Raw genomic sequence first — 25,660 nt, 5'->3', positions numbered from 1 at the left:
AAATAGATGCGATACGTTTACAGCGACTCGCTGAAAACGAGGAAACCTTTAAATATTTGACGGGAGCGCGCCGGGAATAGACGGGCGAAAAATAAGAGTTAAAGTATCACGGAGGAAGGAGAGACAGGAACGCAATAAGACGGGCGGTGCTTGTGCAACAAGAAAGAAAGGAATTGCAACACGACGACGAGGGAATTTATACGAAGGGGCTGAATGAACGGTAAATAGCTTGCTTAATAACTGTTAGTAAACCGATATGAAATTATTTAATTCGCTATCTCATTAGCGACGTGATGAAGCGATGAACGCATGCGTAATATGCGGCGAATGTATGACGTTGAAACACGCGGAGAAACGGGAGATACATTCCGCCGCGCCGCCAGTATTCTTCCGAGTTTTTTTGCAATGTAGAAACGAGTAAACTCCTTTAGAAAAAAATTTCTATTTAATTTTATCAAATTATATATATATATATATATATATATATATATATATACTCCATACATAGGAACCCCTCATCGTTCCAGCAGGTTTCATTTTCATGTGCGGAAAATACGTCATGTTGTCTCGAACCGGTTTCGTTACGCAGCCAGGTTGAAATGCTGCTTCTGTTTGATTTCTGTTTTGGCGTTGCACGTCGCAAATTCGCGGTGATTTGTAACGAAAGCACTGGTCCTTCAAGCATCGACTTGCAGGTATTTGCAGGACTAATGCAGAATCAAAATTGCGGCTTGGCTGAGCATTTGCGGGAAAACGGGCGTTGCTCCGCGATTAATCCAAACACAAAGACTGACTTGTCATCGATTCGCAACAGTTCCCCCGTAACAGTTTGCACACCCGGGCTTGTCTGCATTTTACGGCTGCGATATTGGACGATACGACCGATCCTTGAATTTCGCAGATTGAAATGGCCGACAATTGCCAGAAATTTCAACAGCGCATCGAGCATCATTCGATCATCAATTTTGTCCTCCGCTTATTGGAAGTCAATTTCAAAGTTGGGCCAATATACCACTACCACTATATGTATCAATTTTTAACGGCTATCTCCCGTACCGCATCCGCGAACGACGCAGCGCCGCGCCGATTATGAACTCGACCTTGTTTCCCCGATTAAAATTAAGACGGTACATTCATGTGTAACCGTTTAATTGGCGCGAGAGGCGTTTGCTTTAACATTATCGGGAGACATAAAAGACAATCTCTTCAAATCTCTTCAATCTCTTCGCTCTCTCTCTCTCTCTCTCTCTCTCTCTCTCTCTCTCTCTCTCTCTCTCTCCTCTCTCTCTCTCTCTCTCTCTCTCTCTCTCTCTCTCTCTCTCTCTCTCTCTCTCTCTCTCTCTCTCTCTCTCTCTCTCTCTCTCTCTCTCTCTCTCTCTCTCTCTCTCTCTCTCTCTCTCTCTCTCTCTCTCTCTCTCTCTCTCTCTCTCTCTCTCTCTCTCTCTCTCTCTCTCTCTCTCTCTCTCTCTCTCTCTCTCTCTCGTTACATTAAAGTCTGAAGCTATTTTACATTCATGAGAACATCAGTGAATGCGAGAAATTTCGAAATTAACATATATGTTCAATTTTCTTGATAGGTGGCCCCATCTCTGTCGTATAAAATGAAATTACACAAGATTTTCCGGAAAATCTGTAATTCCGCGCTAAGCGGAATATTACGTTCCATGGTGCGCTTCATGTGTCGCGCGTGTTACGTTACCGAGATTAGTAATTATCGCTCGCATTGTGCGGCTGAATGATCGAGTGTTACCGAAGCGTGTTTCGTTTCCTCTCGACAAAGAGTAACCCAAATCTTCGTCAAAGGAACCACAGAATCGCGGGGTGACTCGCTCACTCGCCAGCTTGCTCACTCGTTCGCGCGAGATACCTCTAGAATTCGCGCGTTGCGGCGAAAGTTTCAAACTTATCTAGCGTGATAACAGCCACTTTATACCGTGTGTTCTATTTCCATCATATTTTCCTTCGACTACATATATCTGGACAAGATTGAAGCTCAGCACCGGGCGTTTCTCGTGCGAATTTTACGGTAAATCATCGTGCCGGAAAACTTTCCAATTTTAATCGATCGTCCAAGTTCAGCGCGTGAAAATGCAACTTCGCTTCTAAAACTGCTTGCGTCCGCAAATATTTGTCGCCTATGAAATACTCGCGAGAACGCCGCGAACTGTCCGCGCGTACGCTTATACGTGACAACTATCGTGCAGTAACCGAGCTAGAGGAAATATCAATAATAGAGTGCAACATGTTAGTTTACGCAAGCTCTATAATAGAGTAACGTTAATTATGGAATAATCACACGCGCTAAATAATATACACGTATGACAATTAATTAAAATGGAACCAAATGCAAATATGAACGCGACTTTGGCATAGCCTCGTGTGAATCTATTACATTCATTAATTTTGCAATTGATTGCGCGATATTTTCACGAGTGTTCGTTATCATGATCATAGGACACGTGACCTCTACTTCCGTAGAATCGTAGAGTTACGCTGTGTACACTTGACGCGAGCCGAAACTCAGCTGAGATTATCTGACTGTTATCGACTAAAATAAAAAATAAAAAAGAAAAACTGAAATAAAGCGAAATATTTCGAACTCGAAAGTGCGCGAACGTAAATACTCATTAACACGTTTACGGATACAACTGATACGTTCGGCGAATTATATAAATAATCTAGCGGCCAGAAGCATTCGAGCTCGAAGCGCAGCGGCGGTTATTTTAGACAGATGGCGTGAATAATTAGAGCTGCGTGTTTAACATTGAAAATTAAAAATATTTAACGCAGTTAAGTTTCAAGCGTGCAACGAATGACGTACCCTTGCTCCGCACAGTTAATTTCTACTAAATTCTACTTTAACGTAAGTTTAATTTAGAGCTTAATTGCAGCAAGATATTAAATATTAAAAATTCACCGGTTGTGAGAAACTTTCTGCCCTTTCGGCATCTCTCTCTCTCTCTCTCTCTCTCTCTCTCTCTCTCGCTTTCTCTCTGCTTCCTCGAGCCGGTTCCGTATTAAGATAAAAAAAATTGTCACAGTTACAGATTCGCCACGGAATCGAATAAATATTAAAGCAGCGACCCACATTCGCGCGAGGGTGGAAGTGCGTAAATTTCAGAGCAATCCGAACACATGATACATCCAACTGTCGCGTAACGCGATTATGAAAAATATGTCGAGTCACTTTAGCGGACAGCGTTGTGCAATTTCGAAGGATCCGACCTTTTATATCCCTAACGGGGTTTCCTGGGAATTTTCTTTGCTGATGGAATGCTTTCTAGAAAAAGCAGCACAGCTCGTCGGACATAAAATAATGAAATGATGGAGTGTACCGCCGATGGCCGTGTACGCGTTAACGGTGCAATGCTCGCGGTATAGAGTTGGGTAATCCAGTAATGCCGTTCACGAGTTATGCGACTTCGCCATTACTACACACAACTCTGCCAAGGGACGCCACGGACGAGACGTGCCGCGGTACGTGGCCGCGCACTGTCGTTATGTATCGTAAATTCACGTGATTCTCTTCTCAGGAACAAGCAGTCGGCGCGGCACGAGCCGCACGTTGCACGTTCGTCGAACACGCCGCCGTTGAACAGCCGGAGATGTCACTTTTAATTCCAACGTGCCCCGTGTATCGTGCCGACTCGGCGAATTGCTTCCGTTTCCGCGCGAAGGACGCAACAAAGTCGCGAAACGAGCGAGGAAAAAGAGAATTTCTGATATTCAAGCATTTTTCCCCGACTGCCCCACGCGGAATCATGCTCACGCGCGCTTTAAGACGCTGCACAGAGACCATTCGTCGAATTTTCCCGATAGAGAGAGTCGCGAAATAAACTCCCTTCCTTTTTCCCGGGGACGATGGGGCGCATTCCAAGAATAGCGTCGCGACACGTGGGTTTCGTAATTTCGAAATATGGATTCTATTCAAATAGCTTTCCACTCGAACTCCCAACACGCCCGTAAGGAACGAGAAAAAATATGTCAATTTCGCTATCTGATTCCATCGCGATATCGCCGAGATATACAGCAATCGTACAAAAAATGTACAAGGGGTCTCTCCGAAAATTTTCAAAGGTCTTCCAAAAATCTCATATTTCCTAGAGAAAAAGAAATAAAATTAATAGGGAATCTATGTGAGCGAGTACGATAAAACGCGCACAAAATATATAACACGTATGGATCTGATTGCAAATCAAATAAACTGCGGTGTAATAGAATTTTATAATTAACACATTATCTCGTTATATCGCGAAAAAGCTGAAAATTATAAACGTACTTTTTTAAATCTGCCTATTGTAAAAAAAGAGCAGAAATAAGCACGCGCGTCGTATAAAAACACACGTAAAAGCGCCAAAGAGTTCTTCTTCCGCGTTGTACAAAATGGGGCACGCACACTGATGAAACGGTAATTTGCAATAAAGAGCACTCTTTTGCTCGCTTCCCAGCGCGTATATTATTATCTCAGACGGGGCGCGCTTTTCATCGGTGCGTTACGTACAAATTTCGCGAATATTTCGGGAGAAGAATTAAAATAACCAGAATAATCCGAGGAAACTTTCGGGTAACTCGACTGACTCTCCGGTCAATCCAAAATTGATCTTCACTACTTGAACGTGAACAAAAGCATAATTGTATCATTTTCGTCTGCGGTGGTTATTTCGCGTGTTCGCGTTCACGTTCAGTCGGTTCGTTGATTAAATCAGTGAGCTAGAAATTCTGCAAAATCTGCAACATCATAGTTCGATTCCGACCGTTTCTATACAAATGCTCGGGATGTGCAATGTCATTCGAGTAAGGCGCCGCGGTAAGCGATGCAGCAGCAGCAGCAGCAGCAACAGCAACAGCAGCATCACGCACAGGCACAGCAGGCTGTAAAGAATTCGACGAGGAAACACGTTTCGCCCGTTGAGTTTTACTCTCATACGCGACAGTACAAAGGCGCAGAGGCGTGTTTCGAAAGTATGCAAGAGGCTTCGATCGTGCACCCCGAGTTTCGATCTTCGTCCTCGCGCAAATTGCAACCCTACGTGACTCGCAGCATCATCACTTACTCGTTTTAACTTTTTGCATTGGTATTTATGTCACACACAGATTCGTAGGATTCATCAAAAGTTGGTGCAAAAGATTCGTTATTTTACTATTGTTTTCTCATCGGATATTCGAGTATTAAAAGGATATTCGAGTATTAAAAGGAGAGAGCAGGGAATCGGCATTAAACATATTAAAAGAAACATGTCGGTGTTATCCATTTTTAAAATAACAATTTTGTTAAAAGTGGGAATTATTAATTCCTCGAAATTGAATAGTTTTGTTTCTTATTTTATCTGACAAACATACGACGAAGCTTCCCCGTATCAACTCAACTCAATTTAAATTCACAATCGGAAAGAACGAAAATATACTCGAATGACAGTTACATGTTGTTGACTTGATTTTTTAAGATCTCGTTGCTGTGAAATAATAAAATTAAGTAGGGTTTATGATTAACAATGTACTGTCGGTGGTATCGACAGCGTCGACAATGCGTTAATATCTTGCATAGCGGACAGATTTAAAAAGCTCGGCGGATAGATAGATGTATGGCGAAATTACTATCTCTCGTCCTCGAATAAATCGCGAGTCCCTTACATTCGATAGCGGCAGCAGACGCCAAAGAGTGGAAATCTCTTGGTGCTCGTAAATCTAATCGGATATCCTACTGGCTGGTCTCTCTCTCTCTCTCTCTCTCTCTCTCTCTCTCTCTCTCTATCGCATACTCTCTCTTATTTTCGACCGCAATGACAGTCTAAACGTTTAAAAAAATAATGGAAAGATAACGAACGAAAAGATTTATCGCAGCGAACGGAGAATCAGAGACGGCTAATCTGCAAACGGGCGCGTCGCTTTTCCGAAATTTATCGCTCGCGAAGATACAAAAAACCTGAAAAATTTCAAGGCAACAGACAAATGAATTAACATACGCAATGAGATATTCAATTAACGAAATCTTGAGCATATGACTCGACTCATTCTATCGAGTTTGTTCGTGATGCAATTATCGCAGGATATTATCAGCCGAGTGTAAAATATGACGTACTTTTAATTACACAAGTTTCACTTAAAATTTCGCGCGATAAATTATATTCGCTGACGAGACGGGTTGATAAACTAATTGCGTTAACGAACGATTCAACTTCTAATTCAGCGCAACGTACTTGGGTGTGTGTGTGTGTGTGTGTGTGTGTGTGTGTGTGTGTGTGTGTGTGTGTGTGTGTGTGTGTGTGTGTGTGGGTGTGTGTGTGTGTGTGTGTGTGTGTGTGTGTGTGTGTGTGCGTGTGTGCGCGCATGAATCTCGCGGCTGGAATTTCGCCAAGTGCAGGTCGCCTCGTTGTCATCAAACTGAGCGCTTGAAACACACGAAGCACGTGTAATTTCATGTAAATAAATTTGCCCGGTGATATTCTTGGCGAATGCCTAAATGGCGAGTAGCATTTACATGATGCTCTTTGATCCAGCCGCCGGTGAATGGGAAAACCGAGAGTGCGCGCGTTGGAGAAAAAGCGCTAGTGAAATTCCGAGCGATCGGAAATTGTACGGGAAGTCATAAATTTCAGCACACGGCGCACGTATACACGCGAAACCAAAATGAGATACCGGGCGTATACATATAGCGTATATCGAGAGTGAACACGCACGACAAGCTGATATCAATTCAACGACGAGGGGCGACGGACACGGATCGGATTCAATGCTCGGATCAAACGCGACAGAGTTAATAACGATGCCAGGGGAACTTTCCGCACCAGCTGTGTGCTTTGCCGCGGAGACGTGCACAGCTCTCTCTGGGTGCTTCGACTTACGACGCTGCATCGCGCAAATGCGCATCGTGGCGATGAGATAATTAGCGCAAATAATGTCAAGGCGAGCAAATTGCATTGATACGGTCTTTGCAACTGATACTCCGGAGGTAATGCGAGATTCCAACAACCGATGCATGTTGCGTTTATGTAGGTGTATATCTGCAACTTTATCACGAACATCGTATTACGTTAAACTGTTGTTGTAGTGTTCGTTAATTATGCGTTTTATCTTCTTCGCTTTTCATCTACACAAGAGGAGGAATCGGACGGTGATAATAATAAACACTACTAATGGCAGGTATCGATTTTATCAGATTGTTTCACCTGTTGTTAATCTGACAGATGTATTAATGATTCGATCGATGAAATCTGTTTCGTATAATGAGGCCAGGTTTTCAAAATTGAAGCACCGCGTGTTTCAGTTTGCATTGTCAGAAGTGACGATAAATAATGGCGGCAGTCGCATATTGCAATTGGTAAATTCAAACTAACATTATTAATTATGATTCAACTCACTTCATTTCTTTCTACAAATGAGGAAAATGTACATAATGAAATCGTGCTGAACCCCTTTTTAACGCAAACTGAATAAACAAAACGTTCCTACAAATATCCAATTCGCTTGAAAGAAAAAAAAAAGGAAAAAAAGTAAAGTGCATCGTTGAAAAGAAAATACGCGCAAATATTTATGCTGGTTTTAATTACCACACATTATTGCCGGAACCAAATAATCATTCGAATAACAGCGGGAACAAAGCTTCCGGACGAAACGCCATTTCGATTGAAAAAAAAATAAAAAAAAAATCACTGACCCGATTTCGCTAGCGACGAGTTTCGAACGCGCGCGGATCAGAAATTCTTTCAAAATATTACCGAGGATGGTAATCCAAGCGGCAATTGTAACGATATGAACCAAACTTTTAATTGCTCGTCGCGGAAACTGTGTTTGTCATTCTGATATTCCGCAGAGAAAATTTACCTGAGCTTGCGAGCGAGCGTCCCGCTAGCCACACAATCGAGCTCCGCTTCTCGCTCCGCTACTGTGGCCACTGCATACATATTCAATGATAAGATAAAAAAAACCTCATGAAAACGAGCCTCTCCTTTTGTCGAGACTCGTCTAATTCAGCCGTGCGTGATCGTGGCTTCGGTAAACTCCGAGAGTTAGAGAAATAGAGAGAGCGAGAGAGAGAGAGAGAGAGAGAGAGAGAGAGAGAGAGAGAGAGAGAGAGAGAGAGTTAGAGAAATAGAGAGCGAGAGAGAGAGAGAGAGAGAGAGAGAGAGAGAGAGAGAGAGAGAGAGAGAGAGAGAGAGAGAGAGAGAGAGAACGAGGGAGAGAACGGCGCAGTCAGTCGTCTGTCTCGCGCATACTGCGGAGTTTTGTGTGATGCCGCGTAATACGCTGGAGCATGTACTTACCTACTACGGTGAGATTTTTTAGGCCGGAGGCCGTGGAGAAGGTCGGCGCGTCCGCCGTAACTTCGCAGCTGAATGTACCCGAGAGAGGGAAGTCGACGTTGAAGAGCGTTACCTGGCTCTTGTTCGAGTTGCCGCGCTGAAACACACGTCCGTGTTAAGATGTACGGAGAAGACGAGGGGAAGTGAAGGGGCAGGGGAAGTACGTATCAGAGCCGAGACGGCCTATGTTGTTACGCGTGGAAGGCGAAGTCGTAATGTCATTTACATGCACGACTAACGTGATTTAACATGCGATCTAATTTGTCGAAAGACGTCGTCGTCGGGCCGACGAGTTTCGCCAGCTCGCGCGATCGCGCGAGATACAAGGCCGCGTGTAACGCTAGGGTAACCGCGATAAATCCGACATCCGAGGTGCGTTTCTATTCCTCTGTCGCTGTGCAAGTCGCTGTGCAAAGAAAGATTAATCCCTTGAGATTACGTTATTTCAGACGAAACACGCGCGCACACACACACACACACACACACACACACACGTAGGAATTACCGTACGTGCCTTATTAGCGCCGCGCCGCGTCACCACGTGTCATCGCGAAGATAAACTTGGCGTCGCGTGGATTATCCGTCGCATTTTCCTCGGGAGCGAAATCAAAGAGCATCTCCTCGAGACGCGATGCTCTCCGTCGAGCATGTCGCCGCAAACATTCCCCGCTTTTCGGTGGATGATTGGTCCACTCAAGGAAACGATCATCTTATCAGGAATTATCCGGCACTCGATTAAAATCATCCGAGAAACCAAGTCGATAACGAGAGACGGAAAGGGCTTCGCGAAAGTAGCTTGCGCGCCTGTGAGGTGGAGAAACCGAAAAAGAGAGGAAGGAGGGAAGACCCGGAACGGAGAGAGGAGGTTTAATCGAAACCGGCAAAACGAAGCATGCATAATTAACCGGGTTTAAATAATGAAAGACGAAACACACGAGTGAGAGAGCGGACGGCGTCGCGCGGCGCGCCGATGGGGCTGGCGCGAGAAAAAGGAAGGGTGAACCTCGCGAGCTCTTTGACGAGGAAAAGGAGCGTGAAAGGCAAGCGAGCTCTTTCTTCGTTGATTTATGTGGACGCTCGTACGCGCTTGCTCGCTCAGGTAGGTGGATGGCGGCGGAGCAGCCGCGACGACTTTACAGAAGCAGGGACAAAAGGCGTGGCACGCCACGGGAGGAATAAATATGAAACCGTAGCACTCTCTCTCTCTCTCTCTCTCTCTCAGTCGGCGCTATCTGGGGAATAATCTCCGGCGCGTAGAACGTCTTGTCGCGCACTGCCGCGAATGGCGATGACACAGATATCCCGTCCTCGCGAGATACCGAATGTTCCTGGCGTATGAATCGATCATTCGCAGGTTACCAATATCCGGGGTGGTAACGGCGCGGAGGGCGAGCGAGCGAGAGAGATATCAATTCCGTCGGACGGGGCTGCGCGTAGCGTGCATAAAAAAAAATTGACGATGCACCGGACCGGAGTACTCCGCGTTAAGGACGCGCGCGCGCAGTGCCGAGCGAGCGTGAGCGAACGCGCGAGTATCGGCGAGTAATCGCTCTCTGGTGGAAAAAAGACCGCTGGCGTGTTTTCTGATCGCCGTGATACGGAAGAATGACGCGGAAGAGTGTTTGCCTCTGGGCTTTTTCCCCGAAGCTGCGATAATCGTAACCGATTATCGTGCGCGGATTCAGTCGGTTAGTCCGGCGGGGTCGGCTGGAGTTTTCGCAGAGCTACCCCGATCGTCCGTGGTAGATAGCGCGATTTTCATATCGCCCCCGCCGCTGGTAATTTTTCAGCGATACCTGCGCGAAGTCTAACGCGAAGTCGTTGTTCTCCGCCGCGCCGCGTCGCCGCGCGCCGTGCCGAACGAGATCCGATCGTGCGGTAACGTGTTCAAACAGATTCCCGATCGTTTTCTGGGTCGTCGCTTGTCCGATACTCGTCGGAATTCCTCCCAGACTGCCGACAATGTCGATATACACTGCAAGGGTGTTGGTGGTATCTGTACTTTTCCGGCGAGCACATCCGAATGCTCGGATAGCACGAGAATCGCAAGTAGATATTAGGAGCGAATGCCATCGCGACTTCGGCAACACTGTCGCGGAATAATAGTCCTCTCATGGTCTTCTTTCTTTTCTTGCCTCCTGTTTCCCTTCTCTTTGTTCGCTGACCCACCCACCCACGCTCGTCGTCTTTAACGTCGCGATCATCTTGAACAGCCACGAGCGGTCCTATCCTTTCAGACGTGCGCGCGTGATTGCGGAAATCGCGGAAAGCGATTCACGACGAAAGCACAATTCGCGCATATGTGCGTATAAACATACATGCGCGCGTATACACGGTGAAATATGTTAAACACGCCGAGACGCGCTTCGCGGTATCGAGCCTTATATTTCATCGTGAACGCGCTTTTAGCACGGTGTATAATGTTCTCTGCTGCGACATCCGCCTGACGCGACGCTTTGTTGACCCATATAAACGTTCCGCGATTCCGACTCCGCAAACCTCGAGTCGAATTGGTTAACTCGATGTTTCGCACTTTCGACATATACGCAGAATTGCCACCTACGCGCGGAATCCCGGCAACAACAACAACAACGACGATGAGGATCGCGCGAGCGCGCGCGCATCAGCTATACGCGAGATTTGTGCTGTGCATAAAGTTTTCATATTTAGCCGCTAGTGCCGTTGCACGACACGCAATAATTTTGCGTCTATAATCGCACGGATGATCAAATATTACGACGAAAAACAACGGAGCGGGAGCCATTTTTCCCCTGTGCCCACCGCCGCGTCGCCTGCCTCCTCTTCTCTCTCTCTCCTCGCTCCTCCGCGTCCCCGACGAGAGTCGGCGCCGCGAACGCGTACGCGATTCATCCCCGATAAATGTCTATTAAATAAATACAATCGGCAGCGAGTGGGTGGTGGTAGCGCGGCGTCGCGCGGGCGGCCGGTATGGCCGCGTTACGCGTGCGGATTGTTTCGATATTAACGACTTGAAAACACAAGGCATGCATCAAAACCCGACAAAACATATTTCCGAAACGCGCAGATCCGGGCCGGGGCCGGGTCGGTGTGGCTGAAACGCGCGCACACCACGGTAAATCAAATATCGCCCCGATAAACGACAAAGTAACAAAACAATTTTTCCCCAAATTTTCCCCGAACCCCCTCTGTCCACTCCGTTCCCCGGGGGCAACGCGTCGGGCATGTCGCTCGGACGAGCGCGAACGTATTTTTCGAAAGCGATGCTCCGCTCTCTCGCGGGCGCAGCCCCGCGCACCGCGCCATAGTCGCGCGCTCGAGGGGGTGCATTACTTCCTGTTCGTCACCGGAGAACGGCCGCGCACCGACCGACCGTGTTCCGAAACGATAAACGTAAACGGGACGCGCGCGAGCACGCGCGCGAGCAGGGCGTTGTCACGGTTTGTCAGGTCGTTCATTCGGCTGTACCGAAACAACGGGGACCGAAGGGGCTTGTTTTTGGTGCAGCGCGCGTGCAGGCGCGGCACGGCGCAACGCGGCCTCGATTGGCGGTCGCGACGCCACCCTCCCCCCGAAACCACCGACGTGCCCGACGCGCGTAACAGTTCACGGAAATGTTGGAGCGATGATAAAAGCGCCCGAGCGCGGCACTGTTTTACGGCGATTACAGCGGTCAAGGGTGCTGTTAACGAGGCACTAGGTGGGAGGGGGGGAGAGGGAGGGGGAGGGGGCCGGCACGTTGCGGTTTGCGTTACGGTGATACGGTAAAACCACATATCTCGTTGTTCGCCCGAGCCCGTCGATTCGTTGCCGCCGCGCCGCCGGCTTTCTGTCGAAAGAATAGCGGGTAGCTTCATAGCGTCGGCTTATATAGGGGTGTCCCAGTTACGAAATACCCCGCGGTGTTGGTGCGCGCTACACCACCGCGGCCGTTCCCCCCCCCCCACCCCCGCCCCGGCGGCGCGGCGGAGCTCTGTATCCCGCTTTTATTCTTTTTTATTTAACGACGCGAGTGCTCGATGTGTATAAAGGGATAGGATTATTATATACAGTCGTATCATATAGCGAGCAAAGCCGCGAGGGAAAAAAACAGGGGGGAGAGATTTATTGGAGTGTTATACAAACGACGCGGCTGATTTTTCGAGTACGCTGACCGAGCACGCGATTGGGGAGTACCGCTGCGCTCAAATCTATGTCTGGAAAATATGTATTGTGCGCCGGTTTCGTTCGTTCGAGTTGAAGTCTCGGCCAGTTATTCGAGTCTTTTCAGCCTTACATCAAGACCCTAGAGAGTGTTAATTTCAATGTGAAGAAAAAAAGTACGCGAGCATGGTATTCTGTTCATGCGTGAATTATGGTACTTGGGAGGGGGGGGGAGGGGAAAGTAACAAGAAATATAATTATCATAAATACTTGCTTCTAATAAATATTCATGTTTATGTTAATAACGAATTATACGCATTGCCGTCACTTGGATTGAGTTATTTTATTTCGCCGCGCTACCTACATATGTAATTATTGCTTTTATCCACTTTCAATTTTCACTCCCCGATAATTATACGCCAATATATTATTATCTGTGCAGAAATGGTTCGTTCTAGATTTTATTAACGCTCATTAAACAGCAAATATCTGCCGTCATTTGGAATTCGCTCGCTTTATTGAAATATTCGCATTAGTGAATTCTATTCATGCTCATCGTTGAAAAACGTTTCATATTACGATTTTTACTTGCTACAAAGAATTATATTCAAATGGATGTAGAACTTTCTATTTAATAAAAGCCGTTAAACATTTAAAAATTTATAAGCGTGCTCTATATGTTTAAGGAAGGATTTTTGTACTACAATTTATACAGAATAATGTTTGAAAATGGAGTTAACTCTCATGATATAATTATACGGTGTTATATTATACGCGGAATGTTATGACAAAAAGTGTTGAACAAATCCATCTTCCACCGTGTTCGTTAAAATCGAATTATTTTTACAAATAGATAAAACCGATTAAGGAAAAAGAGATATGGATATAACACATGATGCGTTTTACGATAAGTTTCAGATCGATTCTTATAATTCCGGGTTCTACTTGCATTCAGGGGATAAAGTAACATCTAACATAATACCCTGGAATATCTTTCGGGTTTCCTCAAGTACGATGAAAATCGTTTTCTGCGAAGCTTTTACGGCATCGATATCAGGCAGGGATGCGCAAATTGATAGGATTAAAAGTAGTCGCTACTGTGGCGTATGTACATTGAAATATGAAATTTCTCCCCGAGCTCTTTAAACGCTATCCAATATTTACCTGTGCGTCTCGAACGTAAAGCGGTTGCGCGACGTTACGGAAATGAGGTCCACGTTTGCTCAGTGCTGACGGAATAGTGAGCAACGACGGTGCAAACCACGTAGATCACGATTCCCTGTGGCTACTTTAAGTCGAACGGTAGTCGGTATCGCGAAGATACGTCGTTAGGTGAGACGTCGTCACGGCATGGCGGTTGCAAAGGATACGACTTTCGCTCAGGCATCTACGTATACTTCTGTCTCTCCATTCATCGATCCGCGTCCGTCTTTACGTCGCGTTATCGTCGCGCGCGGACAACTCGCCCGTATTTGCCCAAAAACCGAGCGCAGTTAGAATTTAACGAATTAATTTTTTTCGCACGGTTGGCACACAGGGACGCCGGCGACGCACGCTGTTCGCCTCGAAGTTGACATTTCCCGGGGAAAAAAGCGTAGATGCATGCGCGAAGGAAGAAAAGAGGGAGAAAATTAGATTGTCCCGCTTTGCGTCACTTCCTTTCCAGCAGCGCGGGAGAAACTGCGCGTCGAGGGAAAAATAACGAGTCCAGCACGTGCGCGCGCGCGCGCGCGCGCGTAACATCATCGATTATATAGTATAGACTATAGAAAATACATTACATCAGCGAGAGAGGAATCCAATCTGAATGAAAGCGAAAAAAAGTCGACGGGACCTGGCGCAATCTTGTTAAGTGACAACGAGCGAGAGCGACTTACGTCGACATGAATCCCGGTGATGTTGAAGACCTTCGTGTCCGGGTCCTCGCTGGGCGAGAATCGGTAGAACTCGTACCTGCCGCGGTACCACTTGAGCGAATAGAGCGGCGCATTCTCCAGATCATAATGGCAACGTAGAACCACCTCCTGGCCGCGTTGCACCACCTCCGGAACTAGTTCCAGACTGACCTCTCGCAGGCAGCTCGCACCTTTGAGGAAAATGAGAACAGGAACGGGGCATTAAGTCTAGTGCGCATCATTAGTCCGCTTTTACTCGTCGCGCGAGCCCGAGCACGGGAGAGGTTGCACAGCACGCGTCAGCGAGAAATTGCAATTCCGCCGAATGACAATTTCCCTCACTCCCTCCCTCCCTCCCTCGCTCGCCTCACCACTCGCTCTCACCCGTTCTCGCTCCGTTCTCCAGCGGCTTTCCCGCCACCGAACCGCGTCCGCACTCCCCTGGTAACTGCATGCGACCGCAAACACACGCACGCGCGAGCTCTCTCACGTCCGACGTCGAGAGCGTACACATCCACCGCGTGTATTAAGCGCGCCCCCGCGTTCGTTTCGGTGCTCCCACATTTTCGCGTAATCTATACGCGACGTTCTCACTCCTCCTCCCCCCCTCTCTCTCACTCTCTCTCACTCTCTCTCTCTCTCTCTCTCTCTCTAGGCTCCCACAAACTCTCTAAACCTCGCCGCTCGAACGAGCGCGCCGTGTTTTTCGCTGAAACTCCGTTATACCGGGGAGGATTATCGACGAATCGACCTATTAAGCCGCGGAAGGAGTCGTCGCGAGAGCGCCGGATGGCGTGTTCGTATTAAAACGTCGGAGTGGAGAGAAGGAGGGCACTTCTTCGTGCGAGAGGTAGGATGGGGATAAAGCTCTCTTATTAACGTGGTAACCCCGGGCTACCGGCACTCGCTACGGTCGAGACGAGTTCCCCGAATGGGAACAAAACTCCGCGGGGGTGTCACGCTCTTCGATGCTTTCCGACGGCAGCGGTGTCGGAAACGTGGATATTTCGCGCCGGTTATATTTTAGAAAATGCGCCACTTTGTAGCAGCGTAGCGCATTTACACGCTAAAAGCCGGACCGGCTGAATCTCTCTCTCTCTCTCTCTCTCTCTCTCTCTCTCTCTCTCTCTCTCTCTCTCTCTCTCTCATTATGGACATGTAGGATTTATCGTGCGTGTTGCTACGCCCGCGACCTGTTTGCCGGTAATATGAGGATTTTCGATTCTTTCGAGTCGAGTGAGGGATTATCGGCTCTTTCCCGAAAGCTTCATTACGCGGATTATGATATTACGCGCTGCAATATACATATATTTCACGCGCAATGAAATAATTAATATGTCATTGCGCCACTGTTTATATCCTTCTCGATAACGCGCAACGATAATCACCACGATAATCATCGACGATCGATGACAAGATTGAGGGAGATATGCAACAGTTTCGATATACACGCAAAATTTCCGAATATCTTTGGCACGTCACTACTGTCATCTCGCGCGGTATCGCACACGGCACGCGCACAAAACGCGCGTTCTTCCGCGCTCTCGCTCTCGCGCATGCAAGTGGACGAAGCAAATAAATGATATTTTATCCGTACGACTTACACTCGGAATGAGCACACGTCCGAATGGACGTGGTGAGAGTCGACCGTGTTTTGATATATAGCGCACACGTGTTACACAAAGTCCTTAGAAATGAGAAAGAAACACGCACGGCAGCACGTGAGATCTGCACGCGCGATATGAGAACGGCAGGAATCTACGTCCGCAAAGGCGTGCAAGCGGAAGGGCAGCGTTAAATGTAAGGTGGCGATCGCGTAAATTCGCGTAAATTCGCGTACGCGTCAAACGCGGCAAGAAGCGAACGAACACAGCCGTGAAGGGATGAAAATTCTATCTCCATCCATCTTCGGCGAAACGATCTTATCATGCCTTTGCATATAATGTCGCGAAGATCGCCGGAATATGTCGAGGCAAGCGGGGCTGCCCCCTGCCCCGCGGTCGATAAGATTCTCTCGACACGCCACGTTCTCGCAGGAAATCTCGGCTGGCCTTGTAAACAATTTAAGCCCGCGGGGGCGGCGGCATCGCGTTTCGAAGCATTTTTCATTCAGCGCGAAGAGCGCCGGGATAAGTCTCTTGATGGCAAAAAGACGCGAATTTCCAGACGCATTTGCCAGAAAGAAGACCCAGGGAAGTTGAGAAAGCTTTTTCCTACTTAATTTTCGTTTGAAAGGCATCCTGAAAAATGTAGACCGACATGACGGCGGTTCTGAATTTCCGCGGATTTCTTTTGAGGGACGCAATACTTACGATTCTCGTTCTCTCCTTGCGTTACTTCCGCGCGCGCGCCGTGCACTACCGACCCACGTACCGACATTTAACTGCTCCCCGCCTCTCTCTCTCTCTCTCTCTCTTGCTCTCTTTCCCTCTCTCAAGACCTCGTTTAGTTTTTTTATGCTCGGTAGCGCCGCTTCTTACGACTAATTATTCGTAAAGAAAGCTAATTTAACGAAACACTCGACGTCTCTCGGCAATCTCCTTTGAAAAGAGGGAATGTGCGCCACGCAGCACGAAATTGCCTCGCTCGCTCGCTCCGGCATCAATTGGGACGATGGATTTTTATACTTTCATAAAGGCGCTCATTTCCGCGAGCGGTAGGAGCCAATATGATGGCGGCAGTATATTTTATGAAACCAGTGAATAAAGTCGGCCCATTCTGTATCGGCTATGAAACATTTATTATTAATGCCTTTAGATTTTAGAGAGAAAAAAGCGGCTTAATGAACTTTTGATAAACAGACTCGCTGAAAAAAACAATGCGCAAATTAGCAACGGCGCGTCAGCGTCGCGCAGAAAACGCCGCATATTCACGAAATGTGCTGCCCAGCGCAGAGCACAAATTTAGGAACGCGCGCTATGTACATGTGAGAGCTTTTAAATAAAATTCACAAAAGAGACTGCTCGCGCATGAGCGCTCGAAAAAGTTGCACGCAATCGCATGCTACTTCATACCAGCCCTTCCTCGCTTCTGTCTCGTTTCGTAACTTTCAGCGAGCTGTCACTAGCGATCCACGAGTACCGCGCTTCAGTCCGTTCGCGATATTCTTATTATTCCACAGGTTGCGTCTTTCTGTTCGTTCCGAGCAAGGCGGCGCGCGGCTGGTGGGTGTGTATATGTTGCGAATAAATCAAGGGAATAATTTTTATTTCCTCCTTATAATTAGCAAATATTAGAGCTTCTTCCCGATGGAAAGCGGTTGCGCGCCTTCGTTCTTTTCGTCCGACGCCATCATCATCCTATCGCGTCTTGCCGCTTTCGCTAACTTTGAAATTTATAACAAAGTTTTAACAACTCGTCTTCCCTGTGTTGCGAGTAAAGGAAGTCGGGGAGATCCATTGCATCGAGAGCAGAGCATAACGAAGAGAAATGTGAATTTGAATACTCTTAGCCTTTAACGTCGGGACTCTGGGTAAATTGCGATAATTCGACCGCCCGCATAAAGATTAATCTTAATATTCCGCAGTTAAGAGTGTCTAAATGACGGTAAAATTAGGTGCCGCCGTGACGTCCGAGACGTTTCGAGATTAATCGCTTTCGCAAGCGCCGCTGTTAAAAACGTTTGTCGAGGAGATATCTCGACGATCATTTCCATTTTCGAGTGACGAATTGCCAAATTGCGTGTCACCACACTTGACATCGCATAAGCGCGCGCTGCTGTTCAAAGTGTGTGACATCAAAATGTATATCCATCGAGGATGCGTCGAGAGAACGAAAACAAAATGCGAATTTGTTATCCAGTTACGTCAATAATTGCTAATTTAGAGAACAATCGATTTACATCGATAGATCACCGGTTTTACTAATTCCTGTCAGAGGTATCGGTTACGATCGGTTTTTGTTAAAACTCCGTCGGAATCAGTTCTTTTTCGGCCTTTTTCAAAAACTTAGTTATGAGCTTTGATTGAAATATTCGGGCGGCGGCATGGGGCGGGAGAGGGGGAGGGGGTCGGAAAAAGAATTACAACATGCCCATATTGATCCCATATTAAAAGATAACAATGTATTTCTTTTTAGTTGCTGCAAGCAGCTTTGATTGCGATAAAATTACATCGATTTAACCGAATGAAAAGATAATCCCTGCAAATATCATTGGAGAGCGAAACCCCTGTCCACGGGTATTGCCGAGCGGAAGAGTATTAAACGGCGCAATCGACGCGAATAAAGCCATTTTCGTTAAATACGAGCGGCGCGCGATTTGCGAAAGCGTCGCGAAAGCGGACACCCGGCTCCGCTACAACGACGAGTCTCGTGATATTTACGCGATTTTGTCGCATGAAATGTGCGCGCGCACGCTAGCCATCCGGTGTAATTCCGGCCTGATTCCGGCGTTTCCGTCGCCGGGCGGATCGAAAGCGTGACGCGGAACACCCGCGAGCGCGCTCCCGCCAAATTAAGCCTGCCACTCGTGACACTCGCGAACGTCGGAATTGCAGTCCCGTGGCGCGTTCTTCTCACCCTCGGCGCCCTGTGACACCGACCTTTATACCCCGAGAGATGCACCTCGCACCGAAGCGAACAACAGGCTCGATAAAAACGGTTCGTTAATAGGGCTGTTACTCATATTCGAAGATTGAGTGATTCGAAGCTTCGAAGCTTCGTACAAAAATATTCAAAGTTTGAAAGAATCGAAGATTCGAAGCTTCGAATACCGAAGCTCCTCCGAAAAAAATTTAGTCCGGGCGCGGGTGACATCTGAATGTAAAATTTTAGGTTCGATATCTTCAGTTTTCTTACGGTTTTTTCTTCACGGTTTTTTTGATGCGCTAAAAGGAAATTTCTTGGTTACGAGTAAGTTGGAAAACGGTCAGTTTCTTTTTGTTATTAACAATTTTATGCAAAAGGTCGATACTTTGTCAAATTTTTCATCATGAAACGTAAATTTAAAGTAAAAGTAAACTTGTAATTCAGTTTTATGACAAAAAATATGTAGGAATCATATATAACATATATAGGTTGTTATATTATAATCCTATAAATAATAAGAATATTTATTAAGACGTTGAATCTGACGATAGTTCGCCTAAAGTATCTTGCATCTTTACAGTTTTTCTTTTTGGCGAACTGCGTTTAGTTACTTATGAATGTTTTTTTAATTTCCTTACTTTTATTATACATTTATTATAAAATTATTATCTGTCATATATATTTATTTATAAATATTATATCTAATATTGTTGAAAATCGGATGAGCTATTTAACCGATTGTTCCTTCATACATTCGAATCTTTCGAAGCTTCGAATATTCGAAGGTGTTGAAAAGTAACAGCCCTATTCGTTAATTCTCCTTCGCCGCAATCCTCGCGGCGATAGATTCCGATCTATTCTCGACGCGACAAAGACGACAAAGGCGACAAAGACTGCCCGTTGGATCGCTGCGCGATCGAGGTCAATACAATTGTAACAATCAAATATAACTGTAAACGAGTACGCGGTTGCTAATTGCCGGGATGGGTCTTGTTTCCGCGCAGAATGACCTCCTGATTCATGCAGCTGCGGCGAGATTTTTAATAACTGCGGCATCCGGTATACACACCGAGAAACAAAAGCGGCGAGCGAGGCTTGCCTTTCTCACGAAACACGCGGATATTTTCGGGCGCATTGTTGCCCGAATGTTTGACGGAACAAACACAGGTTCGCGATCTCACACGTAGATGTTTCAGTTGCGCGGCGCTTTAAGTCGCGCTTGTTTCTTCACGTTCTCGCGAAGGTAATGCAGATGAAAGAAAAACACCGGTAGCTTTCGGGGGGAGGATAAGAAGGACGGCGATTCGGTTTCTCTCTTTCCATCCTTCACGCGTTTCAATGTGCAACCCTGCGCCAAAGTGAGCGACAAGAATAGAGAAAGAAAACGAGTATTTGTTGCCGGTTTCCTTGCGAGCAGCTGTCGCGGCAAATTGCGCGATGCGCATGTTCGCCTGCACCCTGATAATTCATAAGATCCAAAATCTTCCTCGCTTGTTATATTCGCTTATACGAGGCGAGCGCGATAGCCATACGTTCCTAATTGTTCCGACGCAAGACGTCCCGATAAAAAGGGCACTGTGCGCGGTGCGGCGCGGCTAACAAGCCGGTCCGCAACAAACATCACAGCGAGCGTTGGCCGTGGCATGCTGGTGCAAACGCCAAAGTGCACAAGTTTGCACGAGGTATTCCTCACACGTCACGGCCTCGTGGCTAACACACGTTCCGTCTATCTGTTCGTTCGCCCGACGACGGCCGCGTCTGGGGAGGAAGCTGAAGCGCGCAACCTTTTAATTAATTCGACATTTCAATTAGTTTGATGTTCGAGAGCGCGACGAGACAGAGAGAGAGAGAGAGAGAGAGAGAGAGAGAGCATTATACGGATAAATCCGGGTATCTCGTCTTTCGACGACGGTGATGCAGGATTAACGTAAAGTTATAAAGTTACTCGACGGACATTGCCTCGCATAAGTTCCTCGTTGCGCGGAAGTAAAACAAGCTCCCGATACCTCCAGCGGCGTTCTAGTGTTCATCTGGCGTGAAATCCGCGGCCGGATGTTCCTCGATTCGCTGCGCAAAAGACTCGCTGGGGGATAAACATTAGACGCGGAATGCGCTTCTTCTGTACGACACTCGCGAATAAAGTCTCTTTCGCTCTCCCTCTCCCTCTCCCTCTCTCTCTCTCTTTCTCTCTCTCTCTCTCTCTCTCTCTCTCTCTCGAATACGCTGATTATGTTCGCCGGAGATCCGGCCGGGCTCATTGCGATTCCTCCGCGAATAGTTGGGATGGAACTTTCAACTTCGGGGAGTAGCGAGACCGCTCGCGGTGAACCGCGCGGCGAATCAAGCGGAAATAACAAACAGATTTAGCATCGAAGACGAATACCGAGATTTACTTCCGCGCGTACACGCGGCTGCGAGACAAGTTAACGAATTTCTCTGAATTATTACGCGAAGTTCGGTAGTTCGATCAGAGGCGGTGGGCGGCGCGCGCGTGGAAAATTCATGATTTTCCTCGACCAACGGACGGCGCCATCCTTCGTCTGCCGATATCGCTCGCAATTGCATTTGTCGGTTGCTCGACGGGCGATACAATATGATGTGTTCAGACAACAATATGTATCAAATATTAAACAGAAGAAAAAAGAAACAGAGAGAAAGAGAGAGTGTGTGTGTGTGTTTCCTCCAAAGATAAATTCAACATCGAAGCAATTCGTTTCAATTTGTTCGATGAGCTGAGAGAGAGAGATAGAGATAGAGATAGAGAGAGAGAGAGAGAGAGAGAGAGAGAGAGAGAGAGAGAGAGAGAGAGAGAGAGAGAGAGAGAAAGAGGATAAATCATGTCAAACCATGAAAATCTAATGATACTTCGTTCACGATTCGTCACTCTTGTTCAAACGACTTGATTAGAATGAAGTATGATGTGTTAGATCAATCAAAGAGTACGATTTGATTTCTATCAAATGATGTCGTGTTAATAACGTTCTGCTGTCGAAACGTTCATGAAAAGTACCAGGCAGCGATAGAAGTCACTTGATTGATGAATAATTCGTTTCCATCGAATGCAATAAAACTCCTGACTGGCCTGAGGAATCGTCACAAGCGCCCAAGAGCGAGTCCTCGGGCTTTCGAGAAGTCGGCGAAGATTCTTACTGATTTTAATACAGCTAATATTGATCGCGCATGATAAGCTCGCTGTTCGATAATGGTGCAAAATGTCTTGAGTCTCCTCGGGAGCAATTGGAACGCGATCCTCCGGTGATTGGCGGACGTTCGTTCGAAACGCTGACACGATGAAGCACGGGGAACCTCGAGAACAGGTAGAAGCTCCGACGGGGCTAAGAAAGCGGAGAGACCTGACGGACTGTCGGCGAGATCCGAGGAGTTATTACCGGGTGGGACAAATTGCACTCCCGTGCAAATAAAAATAACGGGTCTGTATAGTGCGACGAAAGACGCGCGCGAGTGACTTAATCGTCGCTCACAGTGACATAAGTGGGGGTTATATTAAACGACGAGCGCCGGGCGAGAACGTTGACATTTTGTGCATGGCTGCGCGCGTAGCTCCGCTTCAATTACGCGAGTTTGTAATTACCCAAAGTAGTCCTCGCGCCGGCCAATTACCGGTACACGCGTGTACGTCTAAGTATAATCTTAATTAACCAGAGATACAGTTTTCGCGCGACGAATTGGCGAACACGCCTGCGCGTTCGCTTGTTTTTAACGCGCTTTCTTTCTCGGCAAGAAGGTACGTATCTTTAATATAAATGTACCTCTGCGTGGAAGCACACAAGATGTGATTAAACTGATGCACTTTGTATGTTTATTATGCGAGAGAGAGAGAGAGAGAGAGAGAGAGAGAGAGAGAGAGAGGAGGAGACAGTAATTCCCTGGAATTCTCCTTTCATACATGCACTTGTTCGAACAAACGTCATCAATTGATTAATGCGGGTGTGAGCGCGTGCGAACGCGCGCGTTCGCAGTTTAGGCGAGCGAACGGAGCGCACGATACGACATTCACATTAAATACAAATGTTGAATTTCACAAAACAGCAGTCTACAACACAGACACTCGGCGCTCGCACGACAATCGAGAATATCTGAGCGCAGCCAGCGTACGTGTACTCGTTTTGCACGGATATACGCCGAAGCAAAATTCATGAAAAATCAGCCAGCCCATTTTGATATCCCCCTGCTTCATCTGATTTATGCTCCCAATATCACGCTCGAAATGAATGCTAATGATCGCGTATGAGCAAGCGCAATCACACCGATGAATAAATGCATCAGCATGTAATACTGAAAAGACAACGTAACACATAATCCCCCCAAAAATCTGGCTGACATCAAAACTGGAAGTGGGAGATGGTGGCGTGTTAACAAATGGGGTCAAAAAGGGGCGACGGGGAGGGGAGGGGGACGAAATCGCGCATACGACGAGAGAGAGAGAGAGAGAGAGAGAGAGAGAGAGAGAGAGAGAGAGAGAGAGAGAGATGGAGCGCGCCAGCTGCATCGAGTATATGTGCCCGCACATATTGTGACGCGAGAGCACACAACAACGCGAGGCTAAATGAAAATGTAACGACGACTGGCCGCGCGGCCGGTTGTCAAATCCCGAGAAAATATCGTAATTGCGTGAGAGCAGGGAAACATATAACTTCATCATTGGACCCGAATAAAGCGCGCACTCCCACACGGCGAAACGGAGAAAACGAGCGGAGGGAGGGAGGGAGGGAGGGGGGGGAGAGAGAGAGAGAGAGAGAGAAAGAGAGAGAAAATGCGGATCCTTTGAATAGAATTATGGTTTTACTGGCGTGGAGAGAGGAGACAAAAATCCTCGGGGACAGCAAGAAGGACCGGAAGAATGACACGATGTAGCCGTAAAACGTAAGTACACGATTTCCATGTACTTGTGCGACGAAGTCGTAGCTAGATATTTTTACGACCTGGCTCTCGCCGTGAACGTTGCGCGGAAATAAAATGTTTAATTACATACGTAAGAACCGAGCTTGATGGCCACGACTAGCGGTCGAACGACAGCGCTACGATAGGTATGAGGGGAAAAAAATGTCGGGTTGTTGAATGAACGGTTAAAGTCTCTATATGTATCGCTGGTTATCAGACAACACGCATATAGCGCTCGAAAATCGGCGCGATTTCGCCCAGCAACGGGTCCGCTCTTTAATGAGCACTTATCAGAGCGTTATCAAATTTTCGACGAGCATTAATCGCAGCACGGCCGACTGGCACCGAAGAGAAGCTAACGATAATTGATGACGTTCGTTAAACCGGTTGAATCGGCCGACTGCGGACTCTCTTAATTACAATCTCAAGCCGACGGTGCGTCACAACAAATTCCTGAAAGCTTCGTTACTCTTAATGCGACTCGCGCGACGTCCGCAGACAAACTGTTCGCGACTCGTGACGGGAAGCGCCGCGGGAAACTCGAGGAAATAATTATTATTATTCGGCGTGTGTAATTGACGCGGCTGTGCGAGATACGGAGAGTAAAAAGAGTCGGTTGGCTTATCCGAGAAGATGAATAAAATCTGAAAAGAAACGACGTAAATACACAAACGAAAACAAGCCTGTAGCGATACCATTTTCACAAACGTTTATTAAATTACAAACGTTACTCGCGCGCTGGTTTGCTGGTAGTAATATTTGTATGTTACGGGTCACTGCACACGTGACAGACTGATAAAAAGATAGTGCGCAAGTGGGAATTTGATATCCAATCAATATACACGGTTTGCCAATCTGTCGACTGTTGGTTTCACTGGGGCACCGATATATTCCGATAGATAAACCAGTTATTTTGCAAAAAAGGGAGGGCCGCTGAATTGTTGAAAAATCTTGGCGCAGTGAAATGTGAAAGTGCACGATACATATTTACAAATCTTTGTTCCCAATCCGAGCGAGTCGCTTCAATTAAGTTCGACAATTTGATTTACAACTTTCACATCCTATGGCTTCTCTGTGTCCTGACAGATATAAAATACTCACGACGCGCGAGCGCATTGAACTAGTAGACTCGCCGAAAGGAGTGCACAGTGGCTGACCAAAGTTAATTAACCGGAGCTATCGGCGCGACTGGAAAATAGTCATGTAAATCAGCTCGCGCGATTTATCTTGCGTCTCTTGTATAAACATATTCACGAACAACAGGCGCGGTCGGTCGGGGATATTCAAATATTTGAATGTGAACGCGTCGATTCATGCAAAACGATCTGCTGCGGCGATGGGAAGGGGTGAGGTGAGGTGAGGTGAGGGGGAGATCGGACGGGCGGGAAGCGCGCAGCAAAATCGCAGTTCCGCCACATGATCGAACTACCGATCTCGATAAGAGCCCGAACACTGAATTAAACACGCCGACGGTAATTCAGCGTAAATTCGCCGAATGCAAAAACGTGATCGTCAGGAGGGGGCGGCAGAGAGAGAGAGGGAGAGGGAGAGGGAGAGAGAGAGGGAGAGAGAGAGAGAGAGAGAGACAGCGCGAAAGAGAGGTCAAACATTTTACTGTCTCTCTCCGCGAGCATCGTAATCTGCCGCGGCGGCGGCCGTTTAGCATGAAGCTTAATGAGTGCCGCTGTTGCGTGGGCGTACTTGAAAAATGCGTGCGTGCCCCTCTGCGTCTTGTTCCCTCCGCCGGCCCTTCGTTCGCTCATCTTCTAACGTGATATCATGGCGCCGTGTGCACGCCATTTTTCCGGCGTATAAGCGTACACACACCGACCACTGTTCATCGTAAAACGGGCCGAACGAGCGTCGACCCTCCTCGCGGCGGGCAGTCGCGCGCGCGGAATTCTCCCTTCGTCT

The 25,660-nt window shown here is 47.2% G+C and overlaps 2 protein-coding genes across 3 annotated transcripts in view; one reads left to right on the top strand and one right to left on the bottom strand.

The window, feature by feature from the left end:
* LOC105181706 (uncharacterized) overlaps positions 1–25,660 on the top strand; it is a 263,572-nt gene that overhangs the window by 57,225 nt on the left and 180,687 nt on the right. The gene's annotated exons all lie outside the window — the stretch shown is intronic.
* LOC105181707 (uncharacterized) overlaps positions 1–25,660 on the bottom strand; it is a 177,119-nt gene that overhangs the window by 61,624 nt on the left and 89,835 nt on the right. The window contains exons 2-3 of the mRNA XM_011138665.2: positions 14,300–14,508; positions 8,262–8,397 (exon numbers count right to left, since the gene is read on the bottom strand). Coding sequence (XP_011136967.1) covers positions 8,262–8,397; positions 14,300–14,508 — 345 coding nt within the window. The remainder of the gene's footprint in view (positions 1–8,261; positions 8,398–14,299; positions 14,509–25,660) is intronic.

Source organism: Harpegnathos saltator, unplaced genomic scaffold, assembly GCF_003227715.2.
Source record: "Harpegnathos saltator strain DR-91 unplaced genomic scaffold, Hsal_v8.6 scaffold789, whole genome shotgun sequence".
Classification (NCBI taxonomy): Eukaryota; Metazoa; Arthropoda; class Insecta; order Hymenoptera; family Formicidae; genus Harpegnathos; species Harpegnathos saltator.
Note: the sequence above shows the minus strand (reverse complement) of the source record. Positions and strands in the feature narration are given on the sequence as shown.